At 37.6% G+C, this 21,928-nt stretch overlaps 1 protein-coding gene across 1 annotated transcript in view; it reads left to right on the top strand.

The window, feature by feature from the left end:
* LOC150110306 (glyoxylate reductase/hydroxypyruvate reductase-like) overlaps positions 1–21,928 on the top strand; it is a 207,802-nt gene that overhangs the window by 99,404 nt on the left and 86,470 nt on the right. Inside the window, exon 6 of the mRNA XM_090392751.1 lies at positions 439–519. Within this exon, the coding sequence (XP_090248877.1) occupies positions 439–519 (81 nt within the window). The remainder of the gene's footprint in view (positions 1–438; positions 520–21,928) is intronic.

Below are 21,928 nucleotides of genomic sequence, written 5' to 3'. Positions count from 1 at the left end.
CACTGTATATTGCATATCATCAACCTGTTAATGGCCTATTATTATTTTTTTCACTCTCACTTTATTATAGAAATTGAATTTGTAATGCAAGACCTAACCTATGTAAAACCAGGCTTACTCCTATAGAATATATATATATTATTATTAGTATTACATGACTCTTCCAGGGAGTCCAAAGACTCATCAAGGGAGGACAACTACCATCATAATCTACTACCAATCATCACCACTAATATTTTCACAGACAATCACAAACATCCATGCCCACGGCGGGATTCGAACTCGCAGCCTTTTGGCTGGAGAGCAAATATGCTGACCACTTGACCAACCAGGCCAGCATATATATATATATATCTGTCTATTAAGAATAAAGATATTAAGAAATGAAAAATTTTTTTATTTATTTTTATCATATTTAATAGGTTTTCCCCCCTTTAGGACGGGGAGTCATGCAGAGAATTTTACCATTTGGTGTTGCAAAAGTTCTTTATCATGATGTTTTTCATCCCATTAAACCTGGTAAGAAATTGTTAGTGTAATGTGTTAGTCTAATTAAGAACACTTAAAATAATGCAAATAAAATTGCTATAATGATATGCTATATATATATATATATATAAACAATTGCTATTATACAGTTGTAAGTACTGTTTAAGAAAATGTGCACTTTTGTCAGTTTTATTCGTATAAATTTTATTGCTTTTAAAAAATTTTTATAGTTGAATGTGTTTTTCACTCCATTCCTACTATCAAAAATACTAATAGTCATCTTTCATTATAGCAGTACCACTCATTATAAAAAACTACAATAAAAGTTCCGAAGAAAATTCACAATAACAAACACTGTAATGAAATATTTGTTTCCCTCAGGTTCCCTGTAGTGAATGCTTACCATATGAATACATCCAGTGAGAATATTTGCTATTCATATACTGTTTGACCACATATATGAGAACCTCATTTGGCTCGGTGCCAAGAAGAATCAATTCATGTTGAAGGGGAAAAAGAAATAAGGTGATGTACGAATTGGTCACCAACACGCGAAATCACATGCTTTATACGTAAAATTTTCCAACTGTTATACAAGCCAAATAGTTACCACTTCATAAACAACGATATTCATAAAAGAGAAGTTAATTTTCTGACGTGAAATAATAAACAACTCATCCCACAATACGGATTGATTACTCTATTATTGGAATGGATTCTCCTTCTTCAGACGTGTCAAAGGGTCTTGCATCTGTGGGCGCACAGTAATTATATATTTTTGTTCTAGGATCTTTGAAACATTTCTAGCTCATGATGTATTCCAAAAATTAGTCACTGGTAGTTTTTGGCATAAATGACTTAGTAGATGAAAAAAAAAAAAAGACTGATTTGAAGTCATGAGAGATGAAAAATAAGTGTTGTTGAGAAATTGGTTACTGGTTTGCCCTGGTATGGTAATAGTGAGAGTTAAGAAGGATTGCAGTGATAAAGAATGGCAAGATGGTTATAACTGTTTGAAGCATAGATAGTGCAGTTTGTGAATGTATTGAGTGAATCTGAAGGGAAGTTGGAATTATTTAAAGTGATTGGACTGCTTTTACTGAAAGTGCACAGTCAAGATAGTCTGGGTAAACACCAGAGAGAGAGAGAGAGTAGCAAGTTGTGAAAGGAACAGGTAGAAGATGAGGTTAGAAAGACATTATGGCAAGGCAAAGTGATAGAATAAGGATTTGAAAGATATGAATGATATGAAAGATCAAAGTAAGGAAGGAAGAGAGAAATAATAGTCAGAATTCAGGTGAGAAATGTAGTATTGTAACAAAAGTTAGGAGAAATGGAGTTGTTGGAATGACCTCAAAGTGGGATTGTCATGTTTCTGTGCTAATACAAGGAGCATGGGAAATAGGAGAGCTGAGTTTGAGACAAAGGTGTGCCCAGAGATAATTGACATAGGTGAAATGTGCTAACTAAGGATGATGTACTGGCAGGAATAGAAATGAAGGGATTTTTCCTCTACTTCTTCTGGAAGAATAGGAAGAAGAAGAAGAAGGGGAAAAAAAAACAGTAATGGGAGTACTAGTGATAGCAGAAGAGGATTTATATACATTGAGAGTAGAAAATAGTTTCATTATTATTATTATGACCCAAGATCCCATGGAGTCAAAGACTCATCTAGGAGGTCCTCTTACCAAACATCTCATCATACTGTGCTTTAAACACACTCAAATTCTCTGCGGACACCACAATTTCAGGTAAGGCATTCCAATCATTCACAGCTCTGCATGAAAAAAAACATGCTTCTCACTCCCCCTACTCACACCCTCTTTATACAGCTTCCAGAGATGACCTCTGGTTCTCCCCTGATCTCCCACTATTTTTTGTAGAACTTCTCCTGCATTGATCCTATAACAACCACTTGTAGGTCTCTATCATATCTCCTCCTCCTCCTGTCCACCAGACTCTGCAAGTTGCATCTTCTCAATCTTTCCTCATACTCGACATTCCAGAGGTTAGAAACTACCTTAGTCAGTCGTCTCTGGACCCTCTCCAACATCTCTCTTCGTCCTTCTGAAAACCAGGTGACCAAATCTGGCACAATAGTCCATGTGTGGCCTAATCAAAGCTGTATACAATGGAACAAGAATCACCCTACTTCTACAAGTCAGTGTCCCCCCCCTCCCCCGCATCATTCCCAGAAGCCTTTGTGTTGTCTTCACAATTTTGGCTATGTGTCCCCTAATTTTCAGATCCTTATCCAGTATCACCTCTAGGTTTCTTATTTCCTCCACCTCCGACAGTATATCCTCACCAAGCATAAATTCGGCATCTCATTTTTGTTTTCCAAATTTTAAAATCTTACATTTTGCAACATTGAACGTGCATCCCCATTCCTGTGCTCAATCACTCAATTTATTCAAGTCTTCTTGTAAGGCCACACCATCTTCTCTACTCATCATGGTTCGTCCCAACTTTGCATCATCTGCAAACAATTGAATATCTCCATCCAGATCTTCACCACCAATATCATTAATATACAAGTTAAACAGCAGTGATCCTAAAACAGACCCATGAAGCACACCACTCTAGTAACTATCCTTTTCTTGGATATCGCTCCCCCCCCCCATACACAGCTTGTTGTGATACCTCTCAGATAGCCAGTCTCCAATCCAGTGCACCAACCTAATATCCAACCATATCCACTCCAGTTTGACTATCAACTTATCATGCAGTAATCTATCAAAAGCCTTTGCAAAATCTAAGTATATGACTGTGTATTCTTCTCTAGTCCATAGAAGCAGTCACCTTATTGTAATAAGTAAGTAGATTACTAAAACATGACCTCCCTTTAGAAAAGCCATGCTGTCCATCAGAGATAATACCATTGTTGTCAACCCAATTATGGATCCTAGTTCTCACAAGCTTCTCCAACAACTTAACTACAATCCCTGACACACAGATAGGCCTATAGTTTGATGCTTGAGTTATATCACCTCCTTTATGAAGTGGCACAATCTTGCCTCCTTCCACTCCTTAGGAACTTGACCGAGTACAAGAATCATGTTAAAAAAAAATGTCTAAGCCGGCAACTCCCTGGCACATTCCTTCAGAATACGTGGTGATATATTATAAGTCCCACAGCCTTATTTACATCTAGTTTGTTCAACTCTCCATACATCTCTTGCTCACTTACAGTTAGTCTCTCTTCCCTATCATTAACTGCTCTCAATCTCTCCGTGATGTCACATTCACAATAGTGAAAGACTTTTATGAACTGCTCATTTAGTATCTCCACCACACCTTCTGCAACAGCTGTCTTTATACCATTTTCTCCAATCAATGTCATTCTTCTATAATCATTCTTTCTTTTGCTGGCTACATATCAAAAGAACTTCTTGGGATTCTTTGTGGCTTCATTAGCTAACTGCTGTTCATATCTCTCTTTAGCTTCCCTCACCAACCAAGTCACATGCTTTGCCTGGTCTTTGTAGTCCTCATGGAATTGTTTATTTTCACTTCTCTTATGCTGCCTCCATAATGCCCTTTTTCTCTTATCGCATGCTTAGTCTCTTTATTCATCCATTTCACACCTACCGTATTTAACCTTCCCACTCTTGGAATACATTTAGACATTGCATCTTCTAGATAGTTTTTGAAAATCTCCCAAGCTTCATTGATCTCTTTTCCAGCTAATCATTCTTTCTTTTGCTGGCTACATTTCGAAAGAACTCCTTAGGATTCTTTGTGGCTTCATTAGGTAACTGCTGTTCATATCTCTCTTTAGCTACCCTTGCCAACCAAGTCACACGCCTTGCCTGGTCTTTGTAGTCCTCATGGAATTGGTTATTTCCACTTCTCTTATGCTGCCTCCATGATGCCCTTTTTCTCTAATCGCATGCTTAGTCTCTTTATTCATCCATTTCACATCTACCATATTTAACCTTCTCACCCTTGGAATACATTTAGACATTGCATCTACTAGATAGTATTTGAAAATCTCGCAAGCTGCATTGATCTCTTTTCCAGATAATGCCTCATTCCATTCTACATCTGCAAGCTGTCTCCTAAACTCTTCATAAATACCCCCCCCCCTCCTCTGTAGTTCCACACATACCCTTTTCTTACAGAGGTCCTCACACTGCTGGCAACCACCCAGGTAATTACGTCATGGTCACTCTAACCAATTGGTGGGTGATTTAACACTTCATTTATAATTACATCCTCTGATGAGATGACCAAATCTAAGATCCTCAATCCTCGTGTGCCTTTTGTTACATACTGTCTTAGGTAGTTATCCCTCAAAAACTTAAGAAACTCATTTTCTTAACTTCCAGTTGCTATCTCATCATTCCAGTCTATATTGCCATAATTAAAATTGCCCATAATGATCACTCTTTTCTTATTTGCTTGGCTGATTTGATTATACATTTCATAGCCGCTACCATCCACATTTCCTTCTATAACAACATCCAACCAAGTATTTCACTCCATTGAACTCTATCTCACACCATAGCCTCAAAACCACTGGCACTATTTCCCTCTTGCATCTCTACTTTTGTATGGACATAACTCTTTCTCTATCGTGAATAGCCCTTCCCCCGCTCCCTTTTTACCCCTTCTATCCTCACAAAACACATCATATCCTTCCATCTCTATTCCTGTCAGGATGTCATCTAACCATGTCTCACTTATTCCAACAATTTTTGGGTGAACAGACTCAATTAGTGCAGCCATTTCATCTGCCTTGTTTCTTACATTTCTAGCATTTGTATGTAAACACAACAGCTCATTCCTGGATCTACAGCTAGTTCCACTGATAACACTCATTCAATGTGATCGCTCTATACTCGACTGGGGCCATTTCCCTCTCTGCTTATTCATTTTAGAACCCTCTTCAATTCCATCTGTTTCCTCTTGATCCCAGGTCATCCCATTCCTTTCCTGTCTACACATGCCCTCGCATCCTCTTGGAGCATCCACCTTTCTCACGCTGTGTATCCCTGTCAACCTTGAGCCTCCCGTTTACCTGTTCATCTTACACACCCATTATCTCATTTTCCATACTCATGCCTCTTACTTCCTCATTCATAATCACCTCTTCAATCTCTCCTGTCGTACTCTCCTGCTCTTCTACATTACTTCCCACTTGATCTGATTCATTCTCTGTACTCACTTTTCTATCTTCCAGCAACAATCTCTCAAAATGACTCACACCATAACCACTTAACATATGTGATTGTTTTGAGATTTGGTGCAGAAGGTTGAAATTAATAGAATATTATCTAATTGGATGTTATAGGCCTGAGAAAGAATAATTATCGGAGGATGACATTGGTATATGGTAAGAAGACCATGACATAACCATGGCAAAAGGACATAATGTAATTTAATGAATACTTTGTTAGTGTTATACACTGATATTGTGGTTTATACTATCATAGTGGAATAAATAATGTTATGAAACGCTTAAAAGGGAGGCAGTTTATATACAGTTAAAAATCAGAGGCATATCAATTATTGACTGGATTTGATGTTAATAAAGCTGCAGACATGAATGATATATATTTTTAGGGAATGTTCTAAAGAACTAGCTGTATTCTTGACATTTAGTGGCTATTTAATGAGTCTTAAAATAGAATGGGTTCCTGAATAGTGGAAATGAAGCAAAGTAGTGCCACTGCACAAGCATAGTCTTAGAAGATAAGTCATCAGTTATAGACCTGTATGTATATCAGCATTTGTAATGAAAATATTGGAGAGGTTTTGTAAAATTTTTAATGTGTGTGTTTCTATTTGCGCTAATTTTGTTTTTATTATTAATTTTGTTATTACTTTTTTTTTTATTCATATTTGACTGTGTCTTTGTTAATTTTATTTGTGTTACTATTCCAGCTCCCTATGCCTTACTTAACTCTATTCTACTTTACTTTTAATATAAACTTATTCTATTTAACAAATATCTCTCAGTTAATCCTTCTCAATCTTATCTTCTGTTCCTACTGCAAATAAACAGACCTTAACCCTTTAGTCAATCTATGAAAACAGGTCACCTAATTTCTCACACTTCTCAATCAAAAAAATTTATTTGATTTTACGATGGCACCATTCTAATTGAATTTTATATAGTCCGAGAATTAGGGCAGGAACACAAGCACGATTATAATTAAATTACATATATTCATGCAGCTAGTCATGGTGGTTCTTTATCTAAATGGCACCCAGGTTTGCTTTTTTTTTTTTTTTTTTTTTTTTTTTTAGAGAGAGTGCATTGGCAAATGATCAGGCAAGATCAATCAAACAGAACATTTTATTTTAACTAGTAAAAGACTACAATTTACATACTCAAGAGAAGGAAATATCTTTCAGAGCCCATCTATACCCAATAGATACAACATAGAATTGACTATTCTACGTATAACATTCACTTAACCTCATCATATTGCTAAACTGTGTATAAAACACGGGGCAGCTCCCCCTGAGTTACATCTTAAATTAGTTATTTCAATTTTATGTACAATTATACAATCATTTCACCCATTCAAAAAGTCAACGGTACTGACTACCATCGAGAGGGTGTAGCATAGAGGCAGCCTGCCTCACAGCACAGCTTAATAAGGGTGCTCATTCAGCCATGTTGTGGTAGGCGCCATCTACGGATAAGGGATGCCAAGTGTGGAAAGAAGTTTTTCCAAGCTTAAACTGATTAAAAATTATTTGCGACAATGACCCAAGAAAGATTGTTTGGTCTAGCAAATATATCGATAGAGGCAGACATAGCTTATAATTTAACTTTAGAAGAACTTATAAACAGTTTTATTGTGCGATATCCCTGTAGAGCAAACATTTAATTAATATTATTATGTAATCGTTTTGCATATGGGAATAAAAAGGCATTAGCTGAATCGTTTTGCATCAACGTTTCTCTTGTGATAAAAACAAAATAGCGATTGGAGATTTTCTTATATTTTTGTCTTATAATCCATCAGGGGCAATATTTAATTGTTTGCCTCAGGGTGCGATCTAATCTGGTGGCAGTCCTGGCTACAGTTGTTCTTAATGTCACTAAATACACTCATTCTCGTAAACAAGCTTATACGTTGGTTATGCATTACTAAATCACTTAAGGAATTGACAACGTACATAAGAATATAAATTAAATTACACTTTAATAAATATTTCTGATATTTCGGCAACGTCACGCTGCCATCTTCAAAAGGAACTTACAAAAAAGGCACATGCACGTAGGCACTACAACACAGTAACTGAGAATGATGAAGCTATTGTTCTCCTAAAAGTCCTGATGGTGCCCCCTAGCCCGTTGAGCTGAAGGTCTGCTGATGTAAGCCTCCCAAATTTGGGGCAGTCTCATGCAACCAAATTTGTTGAAGTTTGGAGAGTTTCTTAGGGGCTGAGGCTGATTCCATTAATAGTCTTTCGAATTTGAACTTGCTATGGTGTACTTTAGTTTTTTTCCACCGTATTCTGTGGCATGTATCCAGAGCATGGTCTGCAAGACCAGAGTGGCTGTACTTGTGAAACCGGATGTAGACCTTGTGTTCTGAAATTCTGATATTCGCTGTCCTGCCTGTTTGGCCAAAGTAAGATAGTTTGCCACCTCCCACTTTGTAAGACATAAATTTTGTAATGTCCCCCCATTATATAAATTATATAAAATTGGGTTTATTTTTGTACAAATCAATTAGAAAAGTGGTTTTATATATTTTATATATATTTTGAAATGAAATATAACGAATATATTTGCTACTGTAAACATAACCTAGACATATATACATGCTCTATTTTCTCATTGACATAGAAAATTGACATATATTTCTATCTGACATGGTAAATTTTCAAATGATTAAATAATTGAAATAGAAAATTCATAAAAAAATTGATCGTGTAAGACGGGCATAAGAAGAATTAAAATGCAATATTTAAATTTTAAATAATTATCTAATCGCAAAATCACAAAAATAATTAATTTTTAAATATATATTATTAATTTCTTCTATAAAGAGCCACCGACCCCTAGACCACCTGAACACCCCATATGCTTCTGATCCCAATATCCCCCCCCCCCCCCCCGAAGGCTTCAGCGCCCACTTTGGGAACCTATGATTTAGAGTAATCCTTGTTATGAAGCAGGGGAGGAAGGGGGTTGTGGTTTGTTGGTTTCAATTTTTTTTTTGGAGGGTAGCCATAGGCTGAGAAAGTGTTGGAGATGTGATTTAGTTCAGTGTTTAGGGCCTTGTCATTAGAACAAATTAGTTTAGCCCTGTTGTATAGTGTTTTCACCACTCCATATTGTTGTGAGGGTGGGGGGGTGCTAGTGAGATTGTTGGTGAATGTACCTGCTTGTATGGGTGGGTTTTCTATAAACTGAGAAAACCAAGATTCCATCAGGCTGGTGGGTGATTTGTGTGTCTAGGAAAGGGAGGCTATGTTTTCTCCTTTTCTGGAGTGAAATTGATTCTAGGGTGTTGGTTGTTTAAGTGTGTTAAGAAGGAGAGGAGTGTATCACAGCCATGTGGCCAAATCGCAAACGCATCATCAATGTAGCAAAACCATATGGTTGGTTTTCAAAGGTCTCCATAAAGAAATTGGCCAGGGGTGGGGAAAGTGGTGAACCCATGGCTGTCCCCCTCTATTTTTTTGTAGAATTTTCCCTGCCAAACGAAATAACTTGAGTTCATTGTGAACTGAAATAGGGCTGAGATATCGGGAGAAAATTTAGCTTGGATTAACTCTAAAGTTTCCTTGAGTGGGACATTTGTGAATAAGGAGGAGACGTCAAAGCTGACCATTATGTCAATATGTTGGAATGTAAGATTTTCTATTCTGGCTTTGAAGTGGGCTGAGTTTTTTGTGTGATGGTGTGTTGCCAGTAGTGTGTGAGCGCTTTGGCCAAATGTTTAGCTAATTTGTATGTGGGGGAATCAATGCCATCCACTATGGCACGTAATGGCACATTTTCTTTATGTATTTTGGAGAGTTCATAAATACGGGGGGGGGGGTATAGAGTTAAATGGTTCTAATCTGTTAGTAACTTCTACAGACCAAGAAGCGACTTTCTTAAGGAGCCTGTGAAGTTTTCTGATTTGTGAGTTGGTGGGATTGTATTCGATAGGAAGGTAAGTAGCCCGATCTAATAGAAGAGCATTAAGCTTACCTGTGTAGTCCTTTTGGTTAAGTACTACAGTTGCATTTCCCTTATCTGCTTTGGTGATAACTATTTCTTTATTATTCCTCATTTCCTGCAGAGCTTTATGTTCCTTGTTGGATATGTTGGTTTTTGGTGGTTTTGCTTTGGAGAGGACACAAGCTACATCCAGTCTTACACTGTTGGCAATTTGATTTGGAAGGTGGCGGATTCTGTATTTGATCTGGATCATAATATCTTCACTAGGTATTTTTCTGGGAGCAGTGATGAAGTTGTGGCCACATGAAAGCGCATAGAGTGTTTCAGGCCTCGGCGTGACTGAAGAAAGGTTGATTATGGTGTTGGTAGGAAGTTTTGGATTGATGGTAGAGTTCTTTCTTAATTTTTTGAATTTTTTGATCTGTCGACCCTGTATTTTCTCAAATTCTTTGTCTGCTGTGGTACACGAGACATCATGTAAAATTGACCAAAGCTCGTGATTTGAAAGTGCATGAAAGCTCTTCTTCAAGTGCACAAATAGCTTTGTTAATGTCAGCTAAGAGAAACCGCGTGGCGGTGATTTGTTCCCAAAGCAAAGCGCAGCTGCTGCGGTTATAGATACGGAGAGCTTTTTGTGAAACAAAATGGTGCTTGAATTTTACACAATTTGGGATTTCCTGATTATCTTGGAAGCGTTTTAGGAAAGTGAGACGATTTAGTTGTCTTGATAACTTCAACTTCATTTTACCGTATTGGCAGGCCTTTCGTGCGATGAAATCTCCGTGGATGATCGTAATTCTCGTAGACAAGCTTATACGTTGGTTATGCATTACTAAATCACTTAAGGAATTGACACCGTACATAAGAATATAAATTAAATTACACTTTAATAAATATTTCTGATATTTCGGCAACATCACATTACCATCTTCAAAAGGAACTTACAAAAAAGGCACATGCACATAGGCACTACAACACAGTAACTGAGAATGAAGTGATGAAGCTATTGTTCTCCTAAAAGTCCTGATGGTGTCACCTAGCGGGCTATGTATTCTTGGTCGTTGAGCTGAAGGTCTGCTGATGTAAGCCTCCCAAATTTGGTCTCATACAACTAAATTTGTTGAGGTTTGGAGGGTTTCTTAGGGCTGAGGCTGATTCCATTAATAGTCTTTCGAATTTGAACTTGCTACAGTGTATTACTGTAGCTTTCTTCCACTGTATTCTGTGGCATGTATCCAGAGCATGGTCTGCAAGACCAGAGTGGCTGTACTTATGAAACTGGATGTAGTCTTTGTGTTCTGAAATTCTGATATTCGCGTCCTGCCTGTTTGGCCAAAGTAAGACAGTTTACAGCTGCAAGGGACCTGGTGTCTCCAACATGTCTTGACAATGCTCAACTAGCAGACATGTAGGATTCACAACTCTAATCTCTAGGCTTATACATACATGAATCAAGGTATCAGTATCCTCTTCATTGAATTTATATCTCTTCTTCCCTTATAAATAGGATAATTCAGATAAAACATCTTGACATCAACATGCCAGATCATATTCCAGTTCGACTTAAATTCTACTGCATGGAATATGCCCAAATCAGTTCCTTACCATGGAAACTTCCACCAGATTTCCAATTGATCTTTTCAACCAAACTCCAGATTCTCTGTTCAAACTGGAATAATATTAACTGGAACTGGGATACGTGGTCAAAATTCAAACAAGCAATTCAAAACAGAATATGTTTGAATGGGGAAAGGAACAGGCTTTCCTGAAAAGGAAAAAAGTTGAACGACCTGTATAAAGAGAGAAGCTGGCTCATAGCAAACCAATGCAATAGTTAAGAATGCAAAAACATCGTCAAAAACATCAACATAGAGATAGAAGTGGAAAGGCAGAAACAAATGGGAGAAAGATATTTTACAATAAGAATACAGCATTACTTAGGAGATAATACTTCAGCCGCATTCTTCAATAGAGTTCACCACATTCTGCAAAGAAAGGACTACTCCCAAATCTGCATGAATGGCGAAGGCCTGTCCACCACCCAAGAATTCTTGACTCCTTTTGTTAACAATATAAAAATCTGTTTGAGGACAATAGTTCTGTGGGAAATTATAATTCTTGGAGCATTAATGGTTTTCCTGTTCATATCCAAGATTGGCTCAAAAGATTCATTACAGCAGCTGAAGTTATCATAGCCTATTATTATTATCATTATCATTATTACAGACTACTCCATAGAGTCCTTAGACTCGAGGGAGGCCCTAAACATCATATCAAGTACTATCCAACATTTGCGCAGTATCTATCACACTTTGCTTTGAACTCATTCACAGTCATGGCACCGATAACAGACTCTGGCAACCTATTCCACTCATTCACCACTCTCTAAGCAAAAAACCTAGTTCAAACCCAGGATGGTCCCTAGTTCTACCACCACCTGACCTGTTCTGAAAAATGTCCTCTGAATTAATCTTGTGAAACCCTTCATTAATTTGTATGTCTCAATCATATCACCCCTTTTCCACCTGTCAACCAGTTTCTGTAACCTACAAATCTTCATCCTGTTCCTGTAAGGTTCATTCCATAAACCTGCTATCATCTTGGTCACTTGCCTCTGGATCCTCTCCACTCTATCCTCATAACCAAGAAGCCGTGGTGGCCAGATCTGCATGCAGTAGTCAAGACGGGGTCTTATCAAGGGTCAATAAAGAGGAATAATAACCTGTTTGTCTCTGCATGTCAAAGTATTCTTCAGTAACCAAGTAATCTCTGATGAGCTGCTTCAGCCACTTTTGCTATGTGCATTATAAACTTTGACTCCCTATCCATTAACACTCCCAAATCTCTGGCTTCGTCAATTCCTGGAGTACAGTTCCATCATGGTATCTAGCTGGTAATCTTTTCACCCCAAAATGCATAACCTTACACTTTGACACATTAAACTGACATCCATTCTCCTCTATCAGACTGCCAGTCTATCCAGGTCATCCTGCAAAATTCTAACGTCTACATTAACTATTGCTCTGCTCAGCTTTGCATCATCGGAACAGTTCCTCTGAGATCCTTTCCTGTATCATTAATGTACAAATTAAACAGTAGTGGCCCAAGAACAGAATCTTGTTGCATGCCACTAGTCACAGGCCTTTTTCTGAGCTCTACTCCTGAATAAACTACTCTCTGATATCTCTTCATTAATCACCCTCTTATCCACCTCACCCACAGGCTTTTACCAAGTCTAGCATATCACTATAAAGCCATTGCCTTTATCCAACTCAAAAAATGTGAAATTATAAAATGTGAACAGGTTACTGAGATATGACCTACTCTTCACAAAACCATGTTACCCTGCATACAGTATCCCATTTCCATGTATCCATTCCTGTATTTTGCTCTTGACTAACTTCTCCATTACCTTGGCAACAACTCCTGATATGCTGATTAGTAATTTGATTCATCAGTCTTGTAGACCCCTTTATTCAGTGGAACTGTTTTCCCCCTCTATCCATTCCCTTGGGACTAACCTAGAGCTGAGATTTAGATTAAACATTGTTTTGAAGGTCACTGACAAATCCCTAGCACCTTCACATAAAACTAGAGTTGGTATACTATCTAATCCTGTATATCTGTTCACATTAAGGTTCTGTAATGCTATGCTCCTCCATTTCATAAGTTACTGTATAAGTCTTTTCCTCTCTTTTACTGCAGTTTCTGCACCTGGATAATATACTCTTGCAAAGTGTTCACTTAGTAATTCTATTCTTTTGATTCATACTGATTCATACTCAAAACACCATGTTTTGTCACCAGTAACACGGTTTCAAAGAAGCTTGAGTCCTTATGAGTGGTTCTAATGAGATCCTTGCAGTGTTCAATTCGATACAATTTTTGGTCGTCGGTCAACTTGTGGGGAACAAATCGCGAATCTAATTCAATTTACAAAGGCCCAAAATTTCTGTCAAAGTGTTGTGCACAGTTAATTTTTTGGAATCCCCAATTTATCTTCAATCAATTTCATGGACGATTTTGGGTTTTCTTTGATGAAATCATGCACTTTTTGAATGTTAACTTCGCTCAGTCCAGTTTTTGGATGGCCCGGTTTTTTGTCCTCAAGCTTCTCACGACCACTTTGAAATCGCTTAAACCATAAACTTGAGTACGGGATAAGCATTCATCACCATATGCATTTTGAAGCTTTTGTTGCATTTCGGTAAAACTTTTACCAAGTTTAACACAAAAGTCAATCCTGGCTCTCTGTTTGAAACTCATTTTCCGACCGTTCGTCAAAACACACTGTCACTATAACTCTGTTTCTAATGAAACAAATGTCATAAACAGTTGACACAACACTAATGAAGGTTGCCACTTTCAACAACAAAAATATACAACAGGTGGCACCACTTTTTTTTTTGGACAGAGGGTGTATATTTTGTTCTTCTGGCCTCTATCTCATATATCTCAGATAGCTTCGAATGTGCTGATTTCACAGGTCTGAAGTTGAACTTCTACTCTCTTTGGTTGTAGTTCATTGGCTATCATCAAATACTCACAATACCTCCCCCCCCCACACACACACACATTCTTTTCACTCTATCCTCCCTGAACATACTATACTTTACTATACTTTCACATTCTATCCCACTAACTATATCACCTTCTGTCAGTCATGTTTCATTAATGCCCATAACCTTTAGCGTTAGTGAAACTCTAACCAATGCCAAAAATTCCTCCCCCTTGTTTCAAATGCACCTGGCATTTATATACATAAAGTGCAAAAGATCCTTAGGCCTACTGCTATCCTGACACTTTATACTAACTATCCCATTTTGGTTTGTTACAAGTGGTACTAACTTATGCATTTTATACACATTCTTACCTCACTGATGTCTGCACATCCACTCAATAGCGTCTACCCTAAAAGTTCTAGTTTCCCTGATTTTGCACATTCATTTTCACTTCATTCAACAACCTTTTTTTTCCAGACTCTGAATACCAAATCCATTCAAATGCAAACCATTGATGGTTTCCATCAAATTCACTGCACAGCACTCCTCAGGCATAACCTATGCATCGAGTCATTCACTATTATGGCCCTCCTTCTCAGCTCTAGGTCTGTCATACTACAGCAACAGACTCACTATCTTAACTCTTTCACTCTTTTCTTTTGCTACTTCCAGTAATTCTTTCATGCCATACTTTTCTCCTTTCAATCGAAGGTGAGTTAGCCGATCTCATATTGAGGTAGCAGGGATTTTTCTCCCAGAAACTCGGGTTTTTCATCCAGCATACAGATTGGCCCTTCAAAACACACGCAATTTACAGACAAAAAATACTAGTGGTGGTGGGCAGTAGATGGCATTGATGGAGATGATTGGTAGTAGAGGTTGACAGTTGTATAGTAGGTGTCCTCCCACGATGAGTCTTTGGACTCCTTGGAGGTGTCACGAATAATAATAATAAATCATTTGCTCCATAATGATCAACTCTCTCAGTTTACCCTTTTGTGCTCTAATAGCCTCACTAACATCATTAATTTTTGCACCCTGAAAGCACGTTTGTCAATCTCTGGCCCAAATCACACCTCTTATGATAGAATTGCCATGCAAGACTCGATTTTTGATTTTTTTATTCTCTCTAAGTCAAGCACTCATTTCTCTTATCTGTCACTTCTTTCTTTCTGATATCAGCTGACCATTCACCAGATGTTTCTGCATTCAATGCAGCTCCTGCTTCATCCTCTGTATCACTCTGCATAACCGAGCTCTCTCTCTCTCTCTCTCTCTCTCTCTCTCAATTACAGCTAACTCTTCATTCTTTACATCCATCATACTACTATTCTTCTGCTCAACACTCTCTCTTTCATTCATGTCACTTTTAACCTCTCTTCTTTCAATCCTTAATGCTTTACATCACACGCATTTTCATGCATATTCTCAGTTCCGTCCACTTCAATCTTGCAACCTGATACAGACTTTTAACCCTCGCTTTCATAGCATTTTTGGCATACTTTCCCATGACCGTAAAGAATGGGAAATTCCTATTCTTTATCCCCAGGGCCTGGAATAGAATTTTACTGAGAGCTGGAAGTTTATTCTTCCTATTCTAGTTATACAGTTAAATTCTTTTCTCTCTTCAGGATACATACCAAGTGAATTGTAGCAAGCCATACCACCCTCATTCCTAAACCTAATGGTGATCTTACCTTAATCAATGGAGGCCTATTTCTCTACATATCAATGCTGACCACAGGATATTTTTCTGCATTATCAATAATGCAGAAAAACATCTTGTAGTCAGTATCTTGTAGAAAAATATAAAATAAGGCTCAAAGTAGGAATGAGATAATGATTAAAAGCACACAGGTGTATGGAGTTTCAGTCCAAGCAGTAGAATTTAATCTGTTTCTGCTAGGTGATCTATTCTGCTTAGTTAATACAAAAAAGCAGCCAATGGCAGTGCTATCAGTAGACCTTACACAAGCATTTGATAATGTCTGGCATCCCTTTCTGTTCCACATCCTCCAGCAAATTGGTGTGGATAAAAAGCTGATATCCATTATTAAAGTTGCATATGCCATTTCAACTCTCTGCCTCCTAGTTAATGAGTTCCTATCAGACCTGGTCAAAATTCAGAAAGGAGTCAATCAAGGTTGCTCTTAGTCCATTGCTCTTTGCATTGGTTCTTGAACCAATTTTTCTTTTCTTTCTTACAGGAAGCTGACAATACACATAATGTGCAAGGAATAATAGTTCCTTCAACTATGAAGGAAAATAAGGTATTAGCATATGCCAATGATGTAATGTGCACTTTGAAGGATATTGATTCCATATACATCTTCTTTGGTATTTTTAGAAAAATTCATCAAGATCAGTTGATTAACTGCTAATACAGACAAGAACAAAATTAAAAGTTTTTGGAAAGTGTGATCTTGGAGGCATTCCTTTTGAACTAACTCCTAAGAGAGAACCTCTCATTATACTTGGAATTCCCATTTCACTTACCCAATATTACCAGTGAAGAACTTACAAGAACATTGAAACCTTTAAAAGACTGGAAAATTGGGCCACTTTCCTTTTCTTCTAAAGCCAGAGTACTCAAAACCATAATCTTCCCTGCTCAGTTGTACATTATAAATATTATAGATATCACAGAAGCTGAAGAAAAAAAAAACATTATATTGAAAGCCTGTGCAATTTGTTTGGTCCTGCTAATATCAAGAAGTTAAAAAGGAATTTTTTTAACTCAATTTACACAATATAGCTTCAAATATTCCATAAAATATTGCAGACCTTCTTCAGTACTACCTGGGTTTTCATCTTCACACCTGTTTTGGGGTAAATGAAAAGCACAACTTGATGTAAAGAAATTTTTAACCTCTTTTACCACATACTTTCACAGTTAGATATTAACAATAACACTTTATTTCATAACTTAACCATGCTACTGGCCAAGATGTCTATAGATATCAAGGTTATCATGGATGCGAAGTGCATATTAAAATTGTAATACCATTGATATTACATTGAAATATATGATTGATATGATTTGAGATGGATAGCTGGGTGGTTGATGGAGAGATATCAAAGAGTAGTTTATTCAGGAGTAGAGTCCAAAAAACGGCCTGTGACTAGTGGGTGCCACAGGGTTCTGTTCTTGGACCACTGCTGTTTAATATGTTCATTAACGATATAGGGAATGGTCTAAGTGGGACAGTTCATTTGTTCGCTGATGATGCAAAGTTGGGTAGGGAGATAGTGAATGCAGAAGATGTCAAAGTCTTGCAAGATGACTTAGATAGATTGGAGTTCTGGACTAAGGAGAATGGATGTCAATTTAATGTGACAAAATGTAAGGTTATGCATTTCGGAGTGAAAAGATTAGCAGCAGTATGCCACATTGGTGGAACTGTACTCCAAGAGATTGATGAGGCCAAGGATTTGGGAGTGTTGGTGGATAGGGAGATGAAGTTTAGGGGGCACATTGCAAAAGTAGCTAAATCAGCTCATCAACTCACTTGGTTGTTGAAAAATACCTTGACAAGCAGAGAAAAACAAGTTATTGTACCTCTGTACCGAGCCCTGATAAGACCTCATCTCGACTACTGTGCCCAGATTTGGTCACCTCGGTTCCTTCTTGATGGGGAGGAGGTTGAGAGGATCCAGAGGCGAGTGACTAAGATGATAGCAGGTCTATGGAATGAACCATATGAGAACAGGTTGAAGATTTGTGGGTTGCAGAAACTAGTTGATAGGTGGAAAAGGGGAGATATGATTGAGACATTCAAATTGCTAAAAGGATTCTATAGGATTAATTCAGATGATATTTTTGAGATCAGGACTGGTGGTGGGAGAACTAGGGGACACCCATGGAAGCTGGGCAAGAGCGTGGTTAGCAGGGGTGTTAGAGCTGGGTTCTTTACTTTTAGAGTGGTAAATGAGTGGAATAAGCTGCCAGAGTCTGTTGTGGGTGCTATGACAGTGAGCGAGTTCAAGGCAAGGTATGATAGATACTGTGAGAATGTTGAACAGCTGTGTGAACATGATGTTTAGGGCCTCCCTCGATGAGTCTAAGGACTCCTGGAGTAGCCCGTGGTAATAATAATAATATGAGGATGCATATTTGATCCATAATGGCCGGAGGTGGTTAATGAAATTCCAAGGATACCCTAACAGGAGAGATCTTGCTTGGAGAATTGCATATGGTCACCTTCCAGCAAATGCCATCAAATGGAAGCAATTTAACATCAGAGATCCAATCTGTAACATGTATTCTACATTTTCCCTCTTGCCTGCATTGAAACAGATTGTGTAATGTGTTGGGCATTCCATGACTTATGGCAGAACATGTTCTTTTTTTTGCCGTACCCCTCACTTGTTGCAAAGGGAAGAGAATTTTGATTTTTATAATTAATAAATTAAAATATCATTTATGGAAAGTTGGGAAAAAACGTGGATTTGTAAATCAGCAATATAGCATACAAATGCTTTTCAATATTGTATTATGGACATTTTATTGTTCAGTCAAATGATTTTTGTATTTTGAAAGAAGCATTCTAGAAAAAAACAAATTTTTGGCTAGGTGGTATAGACTACCCATATTATGCAATATTCACCAGTGGGAGATAAAATTCTGTATTTTTACTATGAGAGGTTTCAGTAAATCATTTCATCCTCCTCTTAGTTCACTGGGATCTTCTGGTCATTTGCAGGGATGACTGGAGAGCAATCCCAGGCAGAAAAGGCCAACTCAAGGCAGTTAACTTAAATAAGGTTAACCACCTGGGTACCATTCATCTTTCCACTTTAGACTGTTCAGCTATTTTGACTATTCAGCTTCATGAGACTGGAGAAAAAGAAAAAATGGTAGAAAAGAGCTGAGGCCGTTTTTTCCTATCTCTCATACTATCCATCTGTCTTTTCTTTTTCATGATGCTATCAGGCTCTGTTACATACCTGCTAACTATTGTAGGCCTATAATGAAGAAGCAACCCCCCCCCCCGTGCTTTTTCACCTCAATAAAGGTTGAAACTGTTCTCGATAGTGGCCCTTCCCATAATGTATAGCGTTATATATGTTCTGAAAGGATGCATTATGGGATACTATGGTAATTAATGTGAAGTCATTAGCCTCTATATACAGGCGGCATAGTCATGAAGATACTTCACATGCAAACTTTGTTTCCTTACACTTGGATAAAAGATTAAACAAGAATATAATTTTTTTGGCAAGTTTACTTTAGTGATGTAGTCCAGGGGCAAACAACTAAGGATTCAGAGATATAGAGGGTCCAGAGATGAGTAACTAAGGCAATATTATCAGAACTTTGGAATGTTGTTTATGGAAGGAGGTAGAGAGAATGTAGATTGCCAAGGTTAGTAGTGGACAAGAAGAGAAAGGTGATATAATAGATATTTAGGTTAATGAGAATTTATCAGATTAGTACAGAAGGAATTAAACGTAGTGTGGAAAGTAAGGTCAGGAAAATGGGTTGAAACTGTTCTCGGGCGGCACTCTCCCTGGAAGTTGTATAAAAGTATGGTGAATATGGAAGTGAAGAGTAAATTTTTGTATGAAGATGTTGGATGAAGGAAATGCATTGTGAGAATGTGTCATGAATGCTAGAGATATGCATAAGTTTGTGGTTTCATATGATGGTTTAACCATAGAGGATTATTATAAATACATACTGTAATAGTAATAAATATTATTTTTGTATATTTATAACAAGGTTCACAGTCATTTGTAAGTTACATCAGAAATTATTAGACCACTATGGTATCAAGACATTTTAATGACTGTTCTACTGTCACACATTCTTAGCTCATCAAACTTTCCACTTATTTACTTTCTGCATTAATCACACTCAGTGAATGCATTCCACTAAACAGCCACTCCATGCAAAAACCTGCTGCTCACTCCTCTAGTCATTTCTTCCTAGTAGAGCTTTCAAGGATTTCCTCTTATTCTGTTCCTGTCTCCATCCATTCTGTGAAAAATCTTCTAACATTTAACCAGTAACAATACCTTACTACCTTATGTCTGTCATACATTCCCATCCTATTCACAAGACTCTGTAAATGCCATGCTATCAATTTGTTTTCATATCTAATATTCCAGAGACCCCAGTATTGCTTTTGTCAATCTTCTTTGAATCCCTCCCAGATATATATACACATCCTCTCAAAAGTCATATTACCAGATCTGATCAGGCTGCATATGGATTGTGTGCAAATCTGATCATCTGATTTTTGAGGGGATGGTCCTTCTGCATGTTAATTTTAGGTCCCTGTCTGCCATCGTTCTCAGATCTCTTATCTCCTCCACCTCTTGCAAGATATTGCCACCAATTGTATACGCTACATCCTAACCCTGTGTCCATTCTAAAACCCCTATACATTAATACATGGAACTGAACTCTGCCTGTCCAGATCTTTCTGTAAAGCCACATATGCTCTACTCTTCATAATTCTCTGCAATTTTATTATTATTATTTTATAGTATCTCTTTTGAGTCCGAAGACCCATCACAGAAGACCCAAACTAATTATTATATATGCGGCGGGTGATTTGAGCTGTGGTTAAAAAAAAAAAAAAAAAAAAAAAAAAAATTTTTTTTTAAATGGTGTATAGTGTGAATTCTTTTGAGAATTGTGCTACATTTTTTTCTCGGTAACACAAGTGTTCTTTAGTGGTTCTGCTTTCGGAGTTTCATTATTATATATATTGTGTTATTTTGGGGTTACTGAGAAGGCGAGGTCACAGTCGACAGCATTTGCGGTGGAAGAGAAGATCAGTTTTCGCTATAGTTGAATATAGAGTTATGTTTATATTTAGCATTTATTTTTATATATATATATGATACAGTGTTCATATATATTTTTAGCGATTAATTTAGTATTTACTTGGCAGTTAGGAATGATGGCGAATGCAGCTGCAATCACAAATGGTGTGTGTCGCCAAGTCCTCTGCCATTTAAGAACTCTATCATACGTAACATAATAAAGGACTTTGTTGCATGCAGTGTTTGTGGCATGTATGCTTCCTGGGAGTTGGATATATGGTGGGTGAGAGAATGGGGAGAGCATATATGCGCAAAATGCAGGCAGTGGGAGGAAATGAATGAATTAGATATTTTGATTACTGACCTAGTTGCTTCAGGGATGGGAAATGAATGTCGGGAGAGGAGTAGTGTGATAGGAGAGAATGACAAGTGAAATATGAATGAGAAAATAAGAGTCAGGAGTGTGGAAGGCTTGAATGACTGTGAGTGGTCAGTCAAGCCTTCCACACTGGTTTTCAGAGGTGGTCTTGAATGAGAGAATGAATGGCAAGTGACTAACTTGCAGAGAGGGATAGATGAGCTGAAAGAGGAGGTGGAATGTCTTGTGAACGAGATGAGAAGTATGAAAGATAAGATTGGAAGAGATGAATGCAAGGTGAATCAGAATAGGAGTGAAAGAAAGTTTTGGGAATGATAGAAGAGGAGAGAATAGAAGCAGTAGGAGAGAGAGGTTTAGAAGAGAGTATAGAAGCAGTAGGAAAGAGGGATGAGAGATAGGTTTGGGAATGATAGAAGAGAGTATAGAAGCAGTAGGAGAGAGGTTTGGGAATGATAGAAGAGGAGAGTGTAGAAACAGTAGAAGAGAGGGAATGAGAGAGAGAGAGAGGTATGTGAATGATAGAAGAGGAGAGAATAGGATAAGTGGAAGAGAGGGAATGAGTATGGGAGTGATTGAAGAGGAGAGAATGGAAACAGTAGGAGAGAGGGAATGAGAAAAATGCAAGGGAGCACTGGAACCAGGGAT

The sequence above is a fragment of the Typopeltis vanoorti genome, chromosome 1 (assembly GCF_054136105.1).
Source record: "Typopeltis vanoorti isolate ZY-2024b chromosome 1, IOZ_Tvanoo_1.0, whole genome shotgun sequence".
In the NCBI taxonomy this organism is placed as follows: Eukaryota; Metazoa; Arthropoda; class Arachnida; order Uropygi; family Thelyphonidae; genus Typopeltis; species Typopeltis vanoorti.
Note: the sequence above shows the minus strand (reverse complement) of the source record. Positions and strands in the feature narration are given on the sequence as shown.